Consider the following 22619-nt stretch of genomic DNA (forward strand, 5'->3'; position numbering starts at 1 on the left):
AATCTACCGACTGGGTCGCTAAATCTACCGACTGGGTTGCTAAATCTACCGACCAGGTCGCTAGATTTACCGACCGGGTCGCTAAATCTACCAACCGGGCTGCAAAATCACCGACCGGGCCAGGTCAGTGATTTAGCGGCCCGTTCGGTAGATTTAGCGACCCAGTCGGTAGATTTAGCAACCCAGTCGGTATATTTAGCGACCCATTCGGTAGATTTAGCGACCCAGTCGGTGAAAACTACCGACCAGGTTGCAACCCAGTTGTAGGTCGCTAAATGATCTTGCCCTCTCTCGGTTTTCGGTCGGCTATCCCAGCTCTAGTGCACAGTCTGTACACACTCCTGACTCAGTGCTGTGCACGTGTTGTCCTCCCTGTGCAGGCTCTCAACGGCTTCGTGATGGTGGTGACAGCCGATGGCCTGGTCTTCTACGTCTCTGCCACCATCCAGGACTACCTGGGCTTCCATCAGGTACGTACCAAACACCTGGCTCCCCGCTTCACCCCGGAGATCCAGCTTTTTGTTCCTCCTTATTTTTTGCTGTTATATTGTTCTGAAAGCTAGCATCCCTATATTCTATTTTTTGGCCAAAGTTCTCAGAATATGGACACTAGGGTTCAAGTGGTTGATATAAAAAAGGAGAAAAAGGTTTCTATCCCACAAAGAATTTGAGGCCCCCCCTGTAGTAACTCTGGGGACCCCCTAGGGGTCCCGGACGCCCTGTTGAAGACCCTTGTTGTAGATTGCAGAGCTGACCCGGGTCAGCTAAGTACTCGTTTACAAGGCATAGCAGAACCTTAGAATCGCTGTTCTGGCATTAGCCAACAATAGCTAATCTTTGTGGCTTTGTAGATTGCCTATTTTCGGAGAAGAGATTTAGTGTGGAGATTATGACTTCACAAATACTGTTCACGCTCTTGAACTAAGATTATGGGGTTTAAGTGGTTAAAGAATGATTCGTATTGTTATAATGTTTTCTTTTACAGATTTGAAACCCCACACTATATAAACATGATAACAGAAGACAAAGTCTCAATTAAAACACCAGCAGCGTAAAGCACATGATTTGCGGGGCGCGTCGCCTTCTCCATCAACGCACGAGTGCATCAGTCTATATGCTGTGTTTAATCTGCGTGACTCCAAACCATCCTCCACGTCCCCCCCAGCACAATAAAAAGAGAATCACCCTCTGACATGTAGATTGACGAGTGCATTTGAATTCAGGAAATGGATTAGCATGGAGCAGAGTGGCAGTAAATTTAGGCATTAGAGGACCCGGGGATGAAACAGGCTTTTGTTGAACGTCTCTCCAACGTTCTGGATGGCTTGGTTCCTTTGAGAAATACTGTAGCCCCCTCTCTGTGGAAAACAGAAATGCCAAGGGCAACATTTGTAGTTAATCAGCGCAAACAGAACAGAGCGGGCCGCAGACGAGAACCAACGAACGGCCCTATCCTGGTGCATAACTTGGGATGAGTCCAAGTTTTTTTCTTTTTTAGTTTTTTAGCATCAAAGAAGCGAATCTATTGCCTCAACCACCTGTTACCTAACCGAAATAGCTAGGTGTTGAAGGAAATGTCTTGTAGTAAATTTGCAGTTGCGTTTGGCCCCCTCTCCTTGGGTAATTATATATGCTTTTTTTGTCTTTTTTTTGCTGGTAGACAAAGGGGAGATTCCATGGCTGTTTATTTGCAGGGATGGTCCCGCCATGAATATGTAATCTAGCTGCACCGTAGCACATGTGGTTCCCATTATCTCTGCTTTCTTTCATTATCTCTATTGCATCTGTGCCGCTCCGCAGCAGAGCCCACAAAAAAGCCCACAAAAAAGTCTTGAGCGCAGCGCCGGGGTTAGGCTTTCATCTTCTGTCACTGTGATGCTGTAATGTAACGTATATACAGTACTAGTGGACGTATGCAGGCTGGAGGAGACCAGCAACACAACAGGACAACTTGTCTTGGAAGATAAATACACATAAAAAGCATTTCATAACGGCAAATGATAAAGGGAATGTTGTGCAACTATGGTAAAAAATGTTTTGTGAAAAGATTGTTTCACAAATGCTTCACCAATGATGTCCCATTATAAAAAAAAGGACGTGTAAATATGTTACATTTGCATAATTAATTAATTGATTGATTGATGTATTTTTATTGATTTCATTGATGTAGGGATGAAAAGCAGTGAACGAAAAAAGAACGCTCTGACTGTTGCTTTCTTTTTTTAGCTCGTAGATTGGCTACTTTCGGCAAACAGATTCGCTATAGAGGTGGAAACAAGGAGTGGACCTTGCATAGAGCTCTGGGGTACCCCGGCCCGGTCCACCATGTATAATATAGGAGACCAGTATTTGGTGCCATAGTTTTGTACTTTTTCTGGTTTTCGTGTGTCTATGAGGTTGACTGTACTTCATTAGACCCCCTGGTGTGGTTGTTATGAGCAATTATGTATTCCCCTTTGTATTTTTGGTTTCTTCCTTGGAGGCTGCCACCTTGTGGGTCAAAAGTGCAGATCCAAAAACACAGATAGAGTGACATCATATAATCAACCCCTCCCCTTTTACCATTCACCCAACACTGTGGGTGTGGCTAACTTCAGCTGGGTTACCACCCACCATGACAACCAGGCATACTTAATGAACTGGTGGGTCTACAAGCACACAACGTGTTGCTCTGCTGTTTTCACTACTTTTGTGCGACGGCCTTGTATGATGAAGCAGGGCTTTGCTTTGCAAAACAATTTACAAATGTGAAACTTGGAGATAAGATAGATTTCTGCCTGACATAATTTAGGCTCTGTCATCGCGTACAGGTCGTGTCACGGCACCCGAGGAAAACAATCTGACAATAGCAAACCTGCAAGCTCAAGGCGCGTTGCGTCCGCAACACGCCGTGAGCTTGCAGGTCTGCTATTGTCGGGCAGAGCACTAGGAATCGGAGGCTTTACTGTGTGTGTGTGTGTGTGTGTGTGTGTGTGTGTGTGTGTGTGTGTGTGTGTGTGTGTGTGTGTGTGTGTGTGTGTGTGTGTGTGTGTGGGTGGACACACACTGTTGCTCAGTTGTCAAGGTCCTTCCAGCTATTGCTGGGTGCTGACAGCTCTCCGCGAGGCCCCTCTCTCTGTCGTCACTGGAGCCCAATGTCTGCAGCTCCTCCTCCTTGTCCTACAGCCGCCCGTCCCACGCTAACCAAGCCAGCCAGAGAGAGAGAGAGAGAGAGAGAGAGAGAAAGAGAGAGAGAGAGAGAGAGAGAGAGAGAGAGAGAGAGAGAGAGAGAGAGAGAGAGAGAGGGAGAGAGAGAGAGAGAGAGAGAGAGAGAGGGAGAGAGAGAGAGAGAGGGAGAGGGAGAGAGAGAGTAGGGGTGAAACGAAACTAACTGTATCGAAATATCGTTTTTAACTTAAATAAAATGTATTCGGCAGATAATCACTGTGTTTACTTATTTAAATCCATAATAATACATTTTTCCCTTAAAAACCTGCACTACACACTAAAAACTCATGGGTCATTTCTTGACCCAAATCATGGGTCATTTGTGTTAGGTCACATTTCTGGGTCATTTCTCAGAGCCACAACCCTTCCTTGAGTTATTGGGATATTATTTTGACCCAATTCCAGGGTTGTTCGAGTTAGGTAATATTTATCTGGGGGTGACCCGTTTTTGGGGTTAGTGGTAACCCCTATACTTGGGTCAGTTGTCTAGCTTTGGGCCAATCAGGGGACAGGCACCATAAACCTGTTTGCAAAGCATGCTGGGAAAAGCATTTTTCTAGGTTTCCAGAGACATTTTCTAAGCTGTTGGGAGCTAAAAATGCTAAATATGTCATATCCATGTGTCTGTCTCGGCAAGCTGTCTGTCATATGTCTGAATTTGATTTGTCAATATTTGAGCCTAAACCCTAACCGTAAGTGCTTGGCTGCTAGCTTAGGGTTGAGCTCCCTCCCCAACAGCTTGTCTGAAAGAGAAGAACTCATAGTAATTCTGAGATTATTTTTGTGTATCTTCTCTAAACTATTCTGACTATAGTATTATCAACATTGTTGCATAATATATTGTATGCACTTTTATGTTGATATTACCAATCTTCGAACAAATCATCTGAGAAGAAACCCTGAAACATTTCTGATGTTATGTTAATGACAGATAATATTGACATTGTCATTCTAAAGACCATGCATATGTAGGTTGTATTCATTTAGCCCACTCAACCCCAAAACTTGGGTCATATTGACTACAATCTTGGGTCATTTTAAACAAATAATTTGGTTATTTATTTGACCCAATTTATGGGTCAATATTCATAACCAAATTTCTTGAGTTAAAATAACCAAACCTGGCATTGGTCCCTATTTGACCCGTGAGTTGGATCAAAAATGACCCAAGTTGAGTTGTTTTTGACCCAGCAGTTTTTAGAGTGTATCCACACCTTTCTCACAGATTTAATTTCTTTGCTAAATAGTTACTGTACCGATTTTAAATCATTGAATCGAATCGTATTGTATCGCCATGAATGAACCAATATCGTCCATGTATCGTATCATCAACCACGTCGCTATTAAAATGTATCGTTACACCCCTGAGAGAGAGAGAGAGAGAGAGAGAGAGAGAGAGAGAGAGAGAGAGAGAGAGAGAGAGAGAAAGAGAGAGAGAGAGAGAGAGAGAGGCTGCTATGCCCCCTCTGGGGATGCGTGCCCTCTCCAAAACAAGGCATCACATGCACAACACCACCTCATCAGGCCACATTTTCTTTCTTTTTTATTCATTTCGTCTTTTTGAGCACCGATGCCCATACCAAATTCCGGAGAGTCCTAGAATAGAACCACCGATTATTACCCACATCGTTTGGACCGGATCGTTTGATGAACAAATCAAACGAGAAAACACGTAACAAACGTACAAACTGGGTGCCCGCTGGCCTACTGGTCCAGGCGCATACCACTATAGGCATTGCCACATACGGTAGGCATGGATGCCTGGCGGCGGCGCTGGTTCGATTCCGGACAACATTTTCCGCGTGTCAATCCCCATCTCTCTCCCCATTTCCTGTCAGTCTACTGTCCTACCGGTATCAATAAAGGCATAACAGCCCCAAAACAAATCTTATAAATAAACGTATAATAAATAAATGTACACTAAAAGCCTTCTTCAAAATGTATCAAAAGAATAGCTCATCTACAAGCTTGTTTATCAGAAGGTGTCAGCACCACTGCCTTAAACATGTAGTGTTGTTGTTAGTAGGGATGAACACAGAACAGCCAGGGAGGAAGTGGACCAAGAAAGGGGAGGAGACAAACCGAGGTCCTGTTTCTACAGAAAAAAAAAAAACGAATGCAAAGTCTGATAGATCATCCAAAAGAATGCCATGCGTTCATCCCACCATGTCAACAACATGCAAGTTGTCTTGCATCTAAAACAAATCTTCCGGTGGACAAAAAAAATCCAAACGCAATAGAGACCCAACTCAAAAGCCGATGATTTGAGCAATGCAAAACATTATAATGTATACATATTATATATAACGATTGTGTAGTTCCAATAAAACTTGAACATGCCATGAAAAGAGGTCTCTGGTAAGGCAGTTTGACAGCGTTCTGTTTTGAAGTGTGAGTGTGGCAGAGCTGTGTTTATGCAGCACTGAGGTACACACCACAAACCACACACCACCTCTTGTGTTATAAATGAGCTGCTCGCTTCTCTGTACCACACTAAACCAAGTACACTTACTCAAGTAATGTACTTAAAGCTATACCATGTAACTTTTCCAATAAAACTCATCTTAACATTGTCCTAGCTATTACATCGCTAAAGTTTTAGAACACCCACTCCGTTAATTTCAGCCCCGAAAGCCTTTTCTTTATGTTTTTTTACTGAGCCAGTGAGCCGTGACAGGGGCTGCATTTCGCGGCAAAATTACGTCATCTGTATACGTTGTCTACAGATCATACACTACAGGCCAATCACAGCACGTCTTGCCGTCTCTTCAGGAAGTAGCTTGCTTCAACAGCAGTGTTTACGCTGGTGTAGGAGTCTAGCCTGTTACTCCCCAATGCATGGTCGCATAGGAACATGAGACCACTCCACGGATGCGTATCGGCGAGCTGCAGGCGGTCGCGGTGGTTTTGCGGCCCCGCTCCGGTGGTCTGCGGAGACCCCGAGCAAAAAACTGCAGAAAAAAGCAATACCGCTACTGACCAGTAGTTGAGCAACTTCCATAGTATAGCTTTAAGACCTGAGGCAAATTAATGCCTTATTTATTATCCCACATTTTTGTAACCCATTTTTCACCCAGTGCCAGTTGCCTAAGCTGTGTAACCCTGGGCTCTCCCTCTGACAACCTGGGGGGAGTTTCCCCGATACTTTTGTGCCTTTTATTCAAGAAAATGTTGAACACAAACTGAATGTTTTTACATCGTAGTATTGCTACTTTTACAGAACGGGTACACATTATTGTGTATCATTATTTTATGATTTAACTATTGAAAAATAGCAGATATACAAGCTTGCAGCGCGGCACTTGTGCCACGCTGCTATTTTTGAAGAATCGTGAAAATTAGAATTTTGACCCGATTCCATGCGTGTCTTTTGAATCCTTCTAAGGTTTTTTGAAAAGCCTATGTTTCTGTGTCAGCAATCTGGCCAGCCATCGTCAAAGAAAAGGTCCTTTTCACTTAACTGGAGCTCAGTTAGTCTGTTCTTGAGAGACTACTATGTCAGTGGTTCTCAAACCTTTTCATGTGAAGGACCCCCAAAATGATATTTATTTGGCCACGGACCCCCATCTCAAAATATTTAGTTCCAGGGACCACCCAGAAGCTAAATTTGAGTTACAAACGTTCACTTTGAAAATACATATATTCAAAGATTTGCACACATTTTCACGACTAGCAGATCTACAACGAGTGCCGAGCTGTGAGCTTGTATATCTGCTATTTTTCACTGGTTAAAGCATTCAATAATTCTAGGCCTAAATGGGTTTTAAAAGAAACTGTGTACTCTTCAACCACCACTGCACCAGAACAACACTGGCCAGACCCGGGACGGGGACGACCACTAGAGGCAAGCCTTTGCGCCGCAAGGGTTCGTCGGGCTTAATAACAGACATGCTTTTTCCAGGACTTTCATAAACAGAACTTTTTTAAATATACCGTATGCATATTGTTCTGAGGTCCACACCCACACACACACACACACACACACACACACACACACACACACACACACACACACACACACACACACACAATAATTTCCTCTTTTTTTCTTCCCCTCCCCATACCAAATGTAGTGGTTTCTATTAGTTTTCCATGGGATGACATACTGTAGTTCCCCTCATGAACGACCTCATGATGAAGGTTAAACGCATGACCGGGATGTGACCGACCGACCGACCGACCGACAGACCGACAGACCGACAGACCGACCGACCGACCGACCGACAGACCGACAGACCGACCGACCGACCGACCGACCGACCGACCGACCGACCGACCGACAGACCGACAGACCGACCGACCGACCGACCGACAGACCGACAGACAGACCGGGCCCCGGCGGTCAAGTGGTTTGGTGACCTCTTCCTTCCAAAGCCAGCGTGCCATCTCTGTCGGGTAGAAACCTCCTAATTATGTCCAAAAACTATTCAAATAAAATAAAAAAAACAGCAAAATAGCAGATCGACAAGCTCAAAACGCGTGGCTTCGCGCCACATTTCAAGCTTGCAAATCAGCCACGGTTGATGCTTTTAGAGCAATAGTCAGAGGGTATGCGCGTGGCATCATCATCATACCCGGGGAGTTATGTGGGAACGCCTACTGAGTGGCAAAAAACTACTTTCTGGCCTTGACAGCCCATACATCCAAACAGAAAAGTCCTATCTGATTGCATTAAACAATGTTAAACAACGTTAATCTCACTATGCCACTCGATTTGCCACTCGATTTTACCAATCGATTTGCCATTCACTTCATGCATGCGCATACCCTCTATTAGAGGCGTTAATGTAAAAAAAAAGTTAACATATGGAGATGAGAGGTTTCTTTCCGACAGCATGGATATACCCCTGGCTAAAGCACCAAGCCTGCACCGTTATGTGTTCACACAGCGGCCATTTTGCTCTCGCGTCATATTTGCGGGTTGGGAAGAACAATGCCACCCCGGCCCAGTGGCGTCAGTTCAGCAAAAGCTAGGGTATGGCAAAGATGGGAGTCCTCATGGAAAAGAGGCATTACATTTTCTTATAACACGGTTCTATTGTGAAAATAGCAGATCTACATGCTAACAAAGCCTCGCGCTGCGAGGCGTTGTGAGCATCACAATATCTAAAAAAAAACGAGTTTTGCCAGGTTTCTACGGTTTCTTGGGCTGGATATGGCAGCCTGGAACGGTTGTTCAAGTGCAGCTAAACTTGGCATGTTAGTAAACGTGCCACAATTAACAATAATGCATTGCACCCGTGCAGCTAACCTGTGGAACCTGGGAATATACCATTCTGTCAAGATGGGTAGAATACAAGTGTGGAGAATATAATTATAATACCTTTTTGTTACATTTTGCATTTGTAGTTATTTTACTGTAATTTAATAACTTAATAACCAGCGCAGATAGACTAAGAGACATTCATGGATTTATATCTAAAACTAACTCATTTTCCCCCCTGGACCCAGGGTATGGCAGCTGCATACCCCTGCCATACCCAATTGACGCCCCTGCCCCGGCCACCGTGTGAACTATGGTGAACGGCTAAAGCACCGCTGGAGAGAATGCGTCACTCAGTTTGCAAAAGTCAAACTTGTGCAAAAGCTTCGGTAGGCCACTTCCCCTTTTTAGACAGCGGCCCATCTTGCCAGATACTTGGGTCAGACGCTGATCCTGATTTTGGTAGTGAACGATGTTCTTGACCCATATCTTGGCAAAAGCTGCGAAATTTTTTTAACAAAATTGAAGAAGAAAAAATAGATTTGATTACTTTTGAGAACATTAGACTCATAGTAAAACAATAGATTACATTTTATTTAACCACTTAAGCCCCTATTAAAAAAAACAAAGTTGTGAGCTTGGACTGTAGATTGGCTATTCATGAACTTTTCTGGAAACGTTTTGATAATTTTACCTATATGACATAACCAAAATAGTAACCGCAAATGAAAAGTGGATAAAAGATAAATGTATTTTTTTGTCTTTTACCAATGTATGGGCCAGACCAATACATTGGTCCGCATGGCTCCCTGGGAATGCGTTAGGGATGGGGCGATATGAACATTTCATATCACGATTATTGTGACAAAAGAATTCGCGATTTACAATATTATTGCGATACTCAAAATCCATTATCCTGGGGTGGAACGTTTGCCAAAAAATAGCAGATCTACAAGCTCACGTTGCGACGCGTTGTGAGCTTGTAGATCGGCTATTTTTTGGTAAAGACATGTATATTATAAGTACCTTTTACCAATTATAGAGGGTTTAAGTGGTACCGGATATGCAGCTCGGCAAATAAAAGGTGAATTGATCCCAGTGCATGACGGAGGACGATATCACGATAAGTTAAATCTCCATGATACGATTATCGTGAGTGTTTTTTATCACGATAATATCGTTTATTGTCCCATCCCTAGAATGCGTCACCCAGCCCTGTGCAACAGTGTCTCTGTACTTCACGGTGCTTCCCCTTTCACTCTCCCTGTCTGCCTTCTGGAGAGACGGCTCTCAAACTGACAACAATAGCAACAGTGAATGAATGTTCCTTCCAACCCACATGAGCTCCCACTCCGTTTCCTGGATGTCTGTCTGGATAGAAAACCAGCTTTTGTTTTTTGGCAGAGACGTAGTTTCAGAAAGAAATAGGGGGGAGGTGGCGAAAAAAACAAGCTACCGTACCACTTTAAGCCCCATTTCTAAAACAGCGAAAATAGCAGATCTACAAGCTCGTTGAGAGCTTGTAGATCCACTATTTTCACTATTTGTTTTTGGGGGGAGAGAAGAGAAAATGTTTGAAAATGTTTGCTTATTGCTTAACAATAACATTTTAAGCATTTTAGCAGACACTCAATCCAGAGCGACTTAAAATAAGCAAGGTAAATACATCAGTACATCAACATCAATAAGCCTATTATGCTCTGCATGTTTCTTCACCATACTGTCCATGCCAAACAGAAACAAACTTTACAGTATTACCCGTATTGCTTCCAAGATCATTGGACTTCCCACACCCACACTGTCTGATATGAACGATAAGGCCATTACACGCTTAGCACTCTCAATAACAAGTGACTCTGACCATCCTCTGCATCGCCACTTCGACCTAATGCCATCTGGGCGAAGATACAGAACCTTGGCGTGGCACAAAGTTCGGTTTAAAAGGAGTTTTGTCCCCTCAGCCATTGCTGCACTTAACAATCTGCTAAACAATCGCCCCCGTCGCTAAGAGTTTTTTTTTTCTGTGTATAGTGGGGTACTGATGATTTATCTATGTGATATGTTTGTGTTGTTATTTAGCTATGTGTTGTTTCTTGTTTGAACAGACTGTGAAGACAAATTTCCCTTCGGGGACAATAAAGATTATTATTATTATAATGACATTCCCAAAATGGGGATGCCACGTTAAATTAATGGTTGCATTAAATGATAACATGTCACGTGTAACATGTACTGTAGATGGACGGACATCGATTGCGATGAAATCAGATGAATCTGCTGAAACAATTCACTGAGACAATAGAATAACTAAATGTGAACACTAGGGGGCGGCAATTGCCATCCCCTGATGACCCAATATGAAACCCCTGCCTTGGTTGTTGGTCTTTAATAGTCTGCTTATTATAAGCGGCTTGATTTTTCTGTAAAGTCGCTTGTAAATATTGATAGTTTGTGGGTTGCTGTTTCTTTAGTGTACAGTTGCTAAAGCATATAGCTTTTTATTAAGATAGCAGATCATAACGCCTCGCAGCACGCGGCGTTGTGAGCTTGTAGATCGGCTATTTTCGGCAAAAGAGCTTTGGTGTAGAGGGGAAAATGAGCAGACTAAATACAAAGTGAAAGGTCAAGTTTATTTAGTATTGCCGGTTTCAAGTGGTTAAATATCTGAAAACACAAATTGGCATGAATCCAACATACACTGCTGTCAAACCATGAAACTATATGGGATCTCTGAACAGGTTGCTGGGGGTCCCTGCTTCATGTCTCTCTCAGCTAAGGGGTTCTTGGCCCCCTGGTCTAACTAGTAACTCCACTGTGTGTGTTTCCCTTCCCCCCCTGCAGTCAGACGTGGTCCACCAGAGTGTGTATGATCTGATCCACACAGACGACAGGGCTGTGTTCAGACAGCAGCTCCACTTCGCCCTCAACCCCAAGCCCTTCACCCAGGAGCCGGGCTCAGACGGTAAGTTGTTCACACCGAGGGGCACGGTGGAGCAGTGGTTAGCGCTTCGCCTCACAGCTAGAAGGTCCTGGGTTCGATTCCCGCCGGGGGACGCTGTGGGTGCTGGGGGCGTGTTTCTCCCTCTGCGTCATCAACGCCCACACCCTAGGTGGGGTCGGTGATAGGGCCTTTCTGTGTGGAGTTTGCATGTTCTCCCCGTGTCTCCTAGGGTTGATACCCTCACAAAAACATGCAGTAATCCTGGTCTCAATAATGCCTCCTCCTGGCCAGCCGGGACGCCTGATGGAGAGGATAGGAACTGGTTGGAATAACGTGTTCCTTCCACGCGCTACGTCCATCCCGGGGAAATCCCCCCTGTCAGGTGAAAAGAAACAACTTGGGCTCCTCATGCATTGAAGGAAGCATGAGGTCAGTCCGTTGTCTCCCCAGGCGCGGCAGAGGGAGAGCAGAGCCCAGGATTACATCGGCAATTGGCACTGGGTGAAAAATGGGTTGCAAAATCGTGGGATAAAAATTAAGAAAAAAAAAAGATGTTCACACCGGGGTTTCCCTAAGTGGGTGCCGCCGTGGCACCCTAGGGTGCTGTGATGCCAGTCCAGGGGTGCCGCAGAATAATTTGATGATATTTGGAATTCATCAGTTTCACTAAATACCGTAAATTCTCTTATAGAAACCAGGCTTTTATTTGTCTCAAGAGTAGCGGGATACAGGGACGTGCTGGCCATTGGGAAAAGCGGGACAACTCCCGAACGGCCGGTTCATTCCCGGCCTGTCCAGGCCGGCCATTAGGAAAAAAATGAAAAATAAAATGTCGGCCTTCATTCCATTTTGGGGGCTGGGCGGCCAACAAAGTAAATCGTCACTGTCAGGCAGAAACCTTGTATCTCCAAGTTTCAAATGTATACATTTTTTCGCAAAGGAAAGCCCTGCTTCATCATACAAGGCTGTTGCACAGAAGTAGTGAAAACAGCAGATCTACAAGCACACAACGCCTCGCGGTGCGAGGCGTTGTGTGCTTGTAGATCGGCTGTGATCACTAGTTTAAATTTTTTAAATGATAAATACAAAACAAACGGTTTTGGACATACAAGGTTTCCACCCGACAACGACGAAATATAACTCATGTAATTGCCCCACTGGCTTGTCACTTGTCATGATCTGAAATTACAAATCTTTGAGTAGCAGCAGCGCTATAGAGAGAGATCTCTCTCTATAGCGCGCAATGAGGGCCTCTCCAACTCTTTTTCCCGGGCTGAATCAGGGGCCCAGCACGTCCCTGAGCGGGAACCAGGCTTTTATTGGAAGGAGGCGTTTATAAGAGAGAAGGACTCAAGGACTCAAAAAAGATCAGAATGAATAAATCAATATTTTGTATCAGTTTGAACCCAGTAAAATGTACTGGGTTCATTTATTGAAGCCAAGTACTGTATTAAATGCACAGTGCACTTACAGGTGGACACTGGTCATTTTAACTTAACAGTTAAGTTCAGCTGCAAATAACAGCTGACATTAACAACACAGGGAACAGTGCAAATTAAGCAGATGTGACTTAATAAGAACACATTCCAATGTCAAAGCAACACTTCAATGCAGACAGACAGACAGAAGGAGGAGGAGGAGAAAAATAGACAGAGAAACGTCTTATTTCAATCACTCACTTTTGAGTAGATATCCTTCACACTGGGTTGTGTTTGTCACACATTGAATCAGGGGGTCCCCCTGACGGTCCCCGGGGGTCCCCGGACCGGTGTAATCTACTCTGAACATGGTGGCTACATCATAGCTAAACCTAGAGCTAAACTAGCATCTGGTGTGTTGTTGTTGTCATGCTAATGCACCCGGAAGTAGTTTGGACTGGAGACAGGAGCAGGTCACAATGCTCACACGGTACCATAGTAAACATCGCCCTCTAGAGGCTGATATTGGAACGGCCCCAGGAAATTAAAGAAGGTCCGTTTTTTATTGAATACAGGACATTATTAGAGAATTTACGGTAAATGTAAATCAAAAGATGCAGATTGTATACGAATGGTCTTTCCGGGATCAATTAATCAATTAATTTTTGTTTCCATTATGTGTACACTTGATCTGTACACTCCACCTTTTTGTATTAGTGCTGTCCAACGATTAAATATTTTAATCGTGATTAATCGCACAATTTTTCTAGTTAATCGTGTGATTAATCGCAAACAAGTCATACGTTTTTATCTGTTCACAATGTACTTTGGGGGATAATTCTCAATTCTTGTTAACACAGGAGAAGAAAAATATGTAAAAAAAAAAATATTGAATATTGAATCAGAATCAGAATATAACAAGCATTGAATCAGGACCTCCTGATTCAATGCGTGACAAAAATATAAAAAAATATATAAAAAATATGTTGTCCTATTAACACAAAATATGCTGGCTTTATGCAAAAGTATGTTAATCTTTTATCGGAAATCAATTAAAAACCCCAAATAAATCATAATTGTGCTGCATCAAACAGGCGGCAGCAGATGGGTAGAAGGATCTCAGACTTTTTTTTGTTTTTTTCCCCCCAGCTATGCCAGGTAGCAGTGACACGGTGAACTATGACCCCGACCACCTTCCCCCTGAGAACTCCTCCTTCCTGGAGAGGAGCTTTGTCTGTCGCTTCCGCTGCCTCCTGGACAACTCCTCTGGCTTCCTGGTAAGATACCAACCCTACCCACATGGCAAAATAGGTCTGGCCCAGTTATGGCCCAGACAACTCCTCTGGCTTCCTGAAGATACCAACCCTACACACATAGCCACTAACCCTAACCCTAACACAACTCCTCTGGCTTCCTGGTGAGATACCCACATGCATTTATTTATACCTTTATTTGGACAGGACAGCAACTATTAACCCATTTAGAACGGGTACACATTATTGTGCGTCATTATTTTATGCTTTAACTATTGAAAAATAGCAGATATACAAGCTCACAGCCAGGGCCGGCCTTAAGAATTGGGAGGCCCGTTTCAAGATCTAATTTGGAGGCGTTGTGTGCTTGTAGATTGGCTATTTTCACTATCTTAAATCTTTTTTTAAATGATAAATATAAAAAGAATGGTTTTGAACTTACAAGGTTTCCACCCGACAACGACGATATATCTCATAGATAGCAAGGCGTCACATACTTTTTTGGACAGCACTATCTACAGTATCATCAGGTACATTCATGTTCATGTTTTTTCTTTGCTGACTTTTTGCTGACTCCCTCCCTGTCCTCAGTGTTGTACCCGAACGCGTTCAATGAACGATCGTTCATGAACACGTTCGTATTTTGGGCGAATGTGAACTGAACGTTCTTTGTTTTCACTTGATGAACGATATTGTCGAACGCGTTCATTCTGACGTCCGTGAACGGCGTTCGTCGGCGTTCGTCAGCAGTTCATGCGGCGGTCCGCGCCTCCGCGGTCGTCTGTGTCCTCTCGTCTCTTTTTCATTCACATGCTCCAATAGCACGCACTGCACCCAGCCCCCCTCAAATGTTGATATGCGGTGCTGCAGCTGGGTGCTTCATCACATGAAGCACTGTGAATCTCCTCCTCGTTACGTCTCGCAGTCGCAACTCGCAATTAAAGCCTGACTATACTTTGTCGTATGTGGGCACCTCAATGTTAAGCTGGATGAAAGTATTGCTGTGTGTGGTTCTATATGGGCTGTGTCAATAATTTTGACAAATAATAGCTAAACATTTAATTTTTTTTTAATAGCCAAAAGTATAAAAATATTATGGTTAAAAAAAATAACTAAAAATAACTAAGTTAGTTCATTTTGGGGAACCATGAGCTTTAGTTCAAAATGTAGAATTATGAACTATGAAATGAACTAGTTCATTTTAGAAGTTTTGAACTTGAAAGTGAACTTTCCCAACACTGCCTGTCCTGTAACCACCAGGCCCTGAAGTTCCAAGGTCGTCTTAAGTACCTCCACGGGCAGAGCGTGGTGAGCGAGGACGGGACGCGCTTGCAGCCCCAGCTGTCCTTCTTCACGGTGGCCATGCCCGTCCAGCCTCCCTCCATCCTGGAGATCCGCACCAAGACGCTCATCTTCCAGACCAAGCACAAGCTGGACTTCACGCCCATGGGCATCGACAACAGGTGACCGGCTATTCTTGTGCACGTACCGGCGTCCATTGTACAACAAAGTCACAATGTAAAATAATGTTTGTAAAATATATGAAAATCATAAGAATATAATATTTGTGTCCATTCATTGACATATAAGAAAAGAATACAAAAAAAGAAGCATCAAATCTAAATATGGGTTTTGATATATTTGTGTTGGGTAAATTGCCCGGCCCTAGCTGCTAATGTAGTCGGCCAACATACATACTAGTATATTTGAGAGTAACCAGGTAAACATCAAACCAAATCTAAATAAGATACTTAGCACGTATGGTCAAGCAACAGCATCATGTCTCTCAACTGTAAAATAGCCTACATCTACATGTTATAACCAGCATCTAGACTCTAGTAAGCCATGTGCAGTACGTGCACACATTCTTGCCAAGCTGGGGAACCTGTTTTCAAAACGCTGTGACTCCAAACGCCATCTGTTGGTGGAATCCTTATAGACTCTGAGCACTGGGACTGAGATGTTGACCCGTTGAACTCTGTTGTCAGTGTTTCGTAAACAAAATAAAAATTAAGCTATGACGGCTAAAACTAAGATTACATATATTGACAATTTCGTCAAAAGATTCCCAGATTACTTTAAGCCAGGGTTTCCTATACCTTTTTGATTCAGGGCACCCCATACATATCTTTTTCATCCGAGGCACCCCTATATTATATTATAATATTACCTACATGACGTTCATAATTTTCACTCCCAGTACCTTATATTCATGGCATATTTTAGGGATTATGTTGCGAGGAAAACATTGAGAAATTACCATTTTGGTTAAAACTGACTCAAGTTTGAAATGATACATAATATTTGTTTAAGTGTTCAAATAAATACCAAATAAATATCAAATGATCTCACGGTACCCCTGGAATGCCGTCGCGGCACCCCAGGGTGTCCCGTCACCCACTTTGAAAACCCCTGCTTTACGCCACTGAGTGCAGTAGGCCTAGGCAGGCATGTATACAATCTACTTCAGTTGACTATAGGGTTTATTTGAGGACACTCAGAAGTTATGTTTTTCAGCTGTGTCCACAACACACGTTGTGAGCTTACAGTATATTGTAGATATACCATTAAAAAAGGAATATCTGTGCTTTAGGCTGCAACTAAGGCTGTCACGATTATGACATTTTACATGACGATTCAATTGTCACTCAAATAATTGCGATTAACGATTTAATTGTGTTTTTGTTGTTGACAATTACATTTCTGTTTGGCTTGTAGGCTCTGAAGTTGCACATGACAGATATGACACATAATCTAAATATACAAAGAAAAGAAGGACATATTTGACAACTTTACACTTTAAAAAGAACATTGATAGTGGAAATACCCGATCTACAAGCTCACAACGCCTCGCATCGCGACACGTTGTGAGCTTGTAGATCTGCTATTTCCACTATTTTTTTTAATGTTTGAACATATATACACATTTTTCAACATGTAAACGAGTATGACGATTATCACAACATACAGATCCTTCTAAAAAAAAAATAATATTGTGTGAAAAAGCATTGCAGATGTCATAGCACCCCAAATCATAACTGACTTCGGAAACTTCCCAACTCTGACTTCAGAAGGTTGACATTTCGCTATTATAAATCCTTATTTTGAGTCGTTTTGTGTAATAGTGTAATATTTTGAAATATGGACCTTTGAAATTCATGAGATGTATGCCATAAAAATTCATAATTTTAACAAAAAAAAAGGGTTGGAATAATTCACTGGATGTCCAATGTATCTAGAATATATGAAAGTTTCAAGAAATATATGACAGTTTCAAGAAAATGTACTTTTACACAATATTCTAATTTTTCGAGAAGGATCTGTAATTGCGATTATGTCAAATAATTGTGACTAGACGATTATGTAATAATTGTGACAGCCCTAGCTGCAACTTGAACTAACTACAAGATGTAAAAAACACTACTAAAGATGAAAAACACTTGTGCTAAAAAAGGCTAACCTGTTGTTGTGTTGTGTGGTGTCTCTTTGTGTCTCTCCCAGAGGGAAGGTGGTGCTGGGCTACTCTGAGATCGAGCTGTGCATGCGGGGATCGGGCTACCAGTTCATCCACGCCGCAGACATGATGTACTGCGCTGACAACCACCTCCGCAGTACGTCCACACACTTTGGGGGTCCCTGGAACTAGATATTTTGAGATGGGGGTCCGTGGCCAAATACATATCATTTTGGGGGTCCTTCACATGAAAAGGTTTGAGAACCACTGACATAGTATAGTCTCTCAAGAACAGACTAACTGAGCTCCAGTTACGTGAAAAGGACCTTTTCTTTGGCGACGGCTGGCCAGATTGCTGACATAGAAACATAGGGTTTTTCAAAAAATCTTAGAAGGATTCAAAAGACACTTATAGAATCGGGTCAAAATTCAAATTTTCATGATTTTCAAAAAATAGCAGATCTACAAGCTCGCAGCGCGGCACTCGGTGCCGCGCTGTGAGCTTGTATATCTGCTATTTTTTCAATAGTTAAAGCATAAAATAATGATACACAAAATGTGTACCCGTTCTAAATGGGTTAATGAACACTGCACATTTTGTCCGGGTAGCTCAGTCGGTGGCGCTCTCGCCTCCGGACCGCAAGTTAACTCTTATACTGCTTTGGACGTTCCTGTTCGCCCCAATTCTCAAGAGACCTCCGCGCCAATACGGCGCTCGTTCGCGTTCGTTCGTTCGTTCGTTTACCTTGTTGAAGCTGATGAGGGGTCGCGCCGCCGTGTACTGTAAACACATTTTCCGCGGTGATGGTGTAAAAAAATCCATTATGCGTTAACATCAACGGAGACCAATTCACTTCCTTGTTGATTTCCTCTGGCTGTAAGGCTCTGTGGCCAGTGACTGGTCTGAATGTACGGCAACACATAACAGGCAAATTCACATTCATTCTCGCATGACGCCGCCCTCTGCTGCCTGGCAGACCAAAGTGCACTATTGCACAATCAAAAAATAAATAAATAAATAAATAAATAAATGTCTGTCTATCTACTATAACGTCGCAAAGGTAAGCCGATTTTTGATGGCACCAGACCCAATAAATAAATAAATAATCTGGCAGTAGGAGAGTTAATGGTAGAGGTACGTCCACACACTTTGCTCCATAGGTTTCAGTGTGTTCATTTTGAGGGCAAATTTGTAGATCTGCTAATTTTCGGAATGCAACATCACCCGAGCGCAACCAAACATAACATTACTTGCCTTGTAGTTGTGCTGGATCTCTTCTCCACTAGTCACCTCCCTAACATTTAGTTTAGTTTTAATCTGTGGACAAAATTGTCAATAGTTAGTTAGTTTTAATCATCATAGCTTAGTTTTTATTTAGGTTTTTGTTTCGTTTTCGTCAGTGAGAAAAGGTAGTCGAGGAAAAAGAAAAAAAGATCGTCATAGTTTTAGTCTTAATTCACCTTTTGTCAAGTCCCGCCCGTTGTCTCGCCCCTCTTCACACCCATTGGTTGCTGTGTCTTGGTGGGACACTCGGTGGGAGACTCCATCCACTACCATTTTAATTCAGTTGCTTCGTATTGTTATTCTGTGTGTTCAGTTCTAATTTCAAACTTGGTTTCAGTAAAATGGAGCTGCTCAGTGGCAGTATAGTGACTCAGCCTGTTTATAAATGTTTTTATTTCTCCAAAACTTATGTTTTAGCAAATTCTACATAAAAAAGGCAGAACCAGGGCAGATAGAGGCTGCTGGCTGGTCTGTCAGGGACCAACCAGAAGGCTAACAAAGGGTGAATTAACACTGATTCAGAAGTTCATAGGATTGGTAGTAGTGCGCCCCTCATCCAGTCATTACACTTTGGGTAGTCTCGCGTAGCCAGACAACTATTCCACAATCTCTGAATGCTATATAGAGTCTGGAACAGCAGCTCCCGAACGGCGAGTATCGAAAACGGGCATTAACGTTCAAAAAAATATATTTTAAAATGTCATTTCTGCTAAGCAGCAAGCTAAACATGCTTATATGATTTTTATTTATATAATGATAAATATGTGTGATGTGAGACTGAAACGGAAGTGACGAGGGGGCTTCACTTCCGCTTCATCTCGCACTCATCGTTTCTATTTCCGTCTGCCAGACTGTATGCCGGGAGCATTTGACCAAATCGCGGAGGCAACAGTCTGGCCACGCGAGACTACACTTTGGGGGTCCTTGACACGAGAACGTTTGAGAACACTCAGCCTTAGACCTGACCTCTGACCTGACCCCTGACCTCTGACCTGACCAAAGATCTAATCTCGCAGCACGGTCGGTCCATCAGTTTGTGAATCTAAAGTGTAAATCAGGGTTCCCCAATAGGCGGCCCGCGGGCCATTTGTGGCCCGCGGGGGGCTACTGTCTGGCCCACACCAACTCCAGTAATAATGGTGGTATAAGAGCAGACACAACACTAGTATATTGTCGTTGTCGGATGGAAATCTTGTATCTCCAAATTTGTACGCTCTTTCCCAAATCATACAAGGTCGTCGCACAAAAGTTGTGAAAACAGCAGATCTACAAGCACACAACGCCTGTGCTTGTAGATCGGCTGTTTTCACTAGTTTAAATAATTTTTAAAATGATAAATGCAAAACGAACGGTTTTGGACATACAAGATTTTCACCCGACAATGACGATATCTGAACTGTCGCTGGAGTAGCGGGAGCGCCGCCGTCGCCCCCTGCAATGTTATGGCCCTCGGCTTGGTACCCTAGACATAATTCGGCCCGTGGGGAAAACGAATTGGGGAACCCTGGTGTAAATGATGATTTTTTCCTTTTCCCTGGCAGTGATAAAGACAGGAGAGAGCGGCCTGACGGCCTTCCGACTGCTGACCAAGACGGGAGGCTGGGTGTGGGTGCAGGCCAACGCCAAGCTGGTCTACAAGGGAGGGAGGCCTGACTTCATCATCGCACGCCAGAGAGCTCTAGTGTAAGTGTTCCTATATACTGTATACCAGAGAGCTCTAGGGCAGTATTTCTCAACCACTGTGCCTGGGGACCTTTGGTGTGCCCCTGAGAAGGGTCAAGTGTGTCCCTTGAAACTGCTTGAAAGCCAGTATTGTATTTATCATTTTAAAAATGATTTAAACTAGTGAAAACAGCCGATCTACAAGCACACAACGCCTCGCACCTGCGCTTGTAGATCGGCTGTTTTCACTACTGTTGTGCGACAGCCTTATATGATGAAGCAGGGCTTTACTTTGCGAAGAAACGTACAAATTTGAAACTTGGAGATACAAGGTTTCTTCCTGACAGTGACGATATTTACATCCCTGTATTATGTTGGTGTGCCCATGGATTCTTGGGACATGAAAAGTGTGCCCATGCAGAAAAAAGGTTGAGAAACACTGCTCTAGTTGTAAATGCTCCTATATACTGTATTGTATACCAGAGAGCTCTAGTGTAAGTGCTCCTATATACTGTATACCACTGATGTGTAGTTCATGAGTGATTCGTTCGTAAGAATCGAATCATTAGCAAGACTCGCGAACGATTCGTTCAAATCCCTGAAATGGGTCATTCACACTTTCATTCCAGTGCTACTATATATACTGTATGTTGTCGCTGTTGTCGGCCAAAAAACTCCTATCTCCATAGTTTGTGGCTGCACCTCATTGGCTAAGGGCCCTGCCTTTGTACTGTCGAGGAGAACTTGACTGATAGATTACGTCATTTTTGAGCGGTGGTTTTGCCATAGTAAAACGTGTGTGTGTAGTATAGAGCTCCATAGAGTGGCTGTGCGTGTGTCTGTAGCCTTATTCCTCAGTGTTTTGCCATAGCAAAACGTGTGTGTGTAGCATAGCCTGTACATCCTAGACTCAAATCCTAGTCTGAAGACGTTATGCAAGCACGACCACGCTCACTTCACATTGGGTGTGATTTTTTTTAGGAGAACTTGACTGATATAGATTATGTCATTTTTTGAGGAGAACTTGACTGATCTAATTTGCTTCATGGACCCCCTCGAAAATGAGATGATACATCTCAAGAAATTATCCTTTCAATAAATAAATATATCTGTAACAATCTTTGGTACGGCACATTGACCCATTTCATTCTCCTTCACCGCAGTAACGCCGAGGGCGAGGAGCACCTCCGCCAGAGGAGGCTGCAGCTCCCCTTCAACTTCACCACGGGGGAGGCCCTGCTGTACGACTCGGGCCCCAGCCTGGACGTCACCCAGTTCCAGGGGGCCCCCCCCGGCGGGCCCCCCGGCGGGCCGCCCATGCCCGATCCCGCCGCCAGCCTGAAGAACACGACGGCGCCCAAGTCCCTGCTGGACTGCTTCCTCAACCAGGACGAGGCCGTCTACTCACAGGTAGGGATATGGAGTCTACTCACAGGTAGGGTTATGGAGTCTACTCACAGGTAGGGATATGGAGTCTACTCACAGGTAGGGTTATGGAGTCTACTCACAGGTAGGGTTATGGAGTCTACTCACAGGTAGGGTTATGGAGTCTACTCACAGGTAGGGATATGGAGTCTACTCACAGGTAGGGATATGGAGTCTACTCACAGGTAGGGATATGGAGTCTACTCACAGGTAGGGATATGGAGTCTATATACTCACAGGTAGGGTTATGGAGTCTACTCACAGGTAGGGTTATGGAGTCTACTCACAGGTAGGGATATGGAGTCTACTCACAGGTAGGGAGATGGAGTCTACTCACAGGTAGGGAGATGGAGTCTACTCACAGGTAGGGATATGGAGTCTACTCACAGGTAGGGATATGCACCCTCATTCATCAATCTGGTCGTAAATAGGGTGTATTTTTTTCCTTAAATTTCATCTTAAATTTCAGTAAGTCCAAACGTCAGTCAAATTCATCAAGCAGTGCGTATATCCCATGTTGTGCTTATCCACAGGTGTATGTCATGATGAATTTGGACGTAAATTTAAGTGCAAAAACAAGGGTAAAAACGAGAGAGCAGCTTCCATAGTACTTATGGCAGGACCATATATGGTAGAGAGCATGACTAAGCACTTTATGATCTGGGAACCTATTCACACCATAGGCTTAAACTTGGCTATGCTGTTGAACTTAATTGTCTTGTCAAAAAAAAGAAAAAAAAAAGAAAAAGAAAAAAAGAGAGAGGGAGAAAG

At 43.4% G+C, this 22619-nt stretch overlaps 1 protein-coding gene across 1 annotated transcript in view; it reads left to right on the forward strand.

The window, feature by feature from the left end:
* The first annotated feature begins 373 nt into the window (after positions 1–373).
* Positions 374–22619, forward strand: part of LOC308307870 (uncharacterized protein) — a 36566-nt gene continuing 14320 nt past the window's right edge. The window contains exons 1-7 of the mRNA XM_080753187.1: positions 374–470; positions 11252–11372; positions 13919–14046; positions 15283–15485; positions 17524–17633; positions 20303–20444; positions 21587–21833. Of these exons, the coding sequence (XP_080609313.1) occupies positions 399–470; positions 11252–11372; positions 13919–14046; positions 15283–15485; positions 17524–17633; positions 20303–20444; positions 21587–21833 (1023 nt within the window). The 5' untranslated portion in view covers positions 374–398. The remainder of the gene's footprint in view (positions 471–11251; positions 11373–13918; positions 14047–15282; positions 15486–17523; positions 17634–20302; positions 20445–21586; positions 21834–22619) is intronic.

The sequence above is a fragment of the Nannobrachium achirus genome (assembly GCF_963921795.1).
Source record: "Nannobrachium achirus genome assembly, chromosome: 22".
Classification (NCBI taxonomy): Eukaryota; Metazoa; Chordata; class Actinopteri; order Myctophiformes; family Myctophidae; genus Nannobrachium; species Nannobrachium achirus.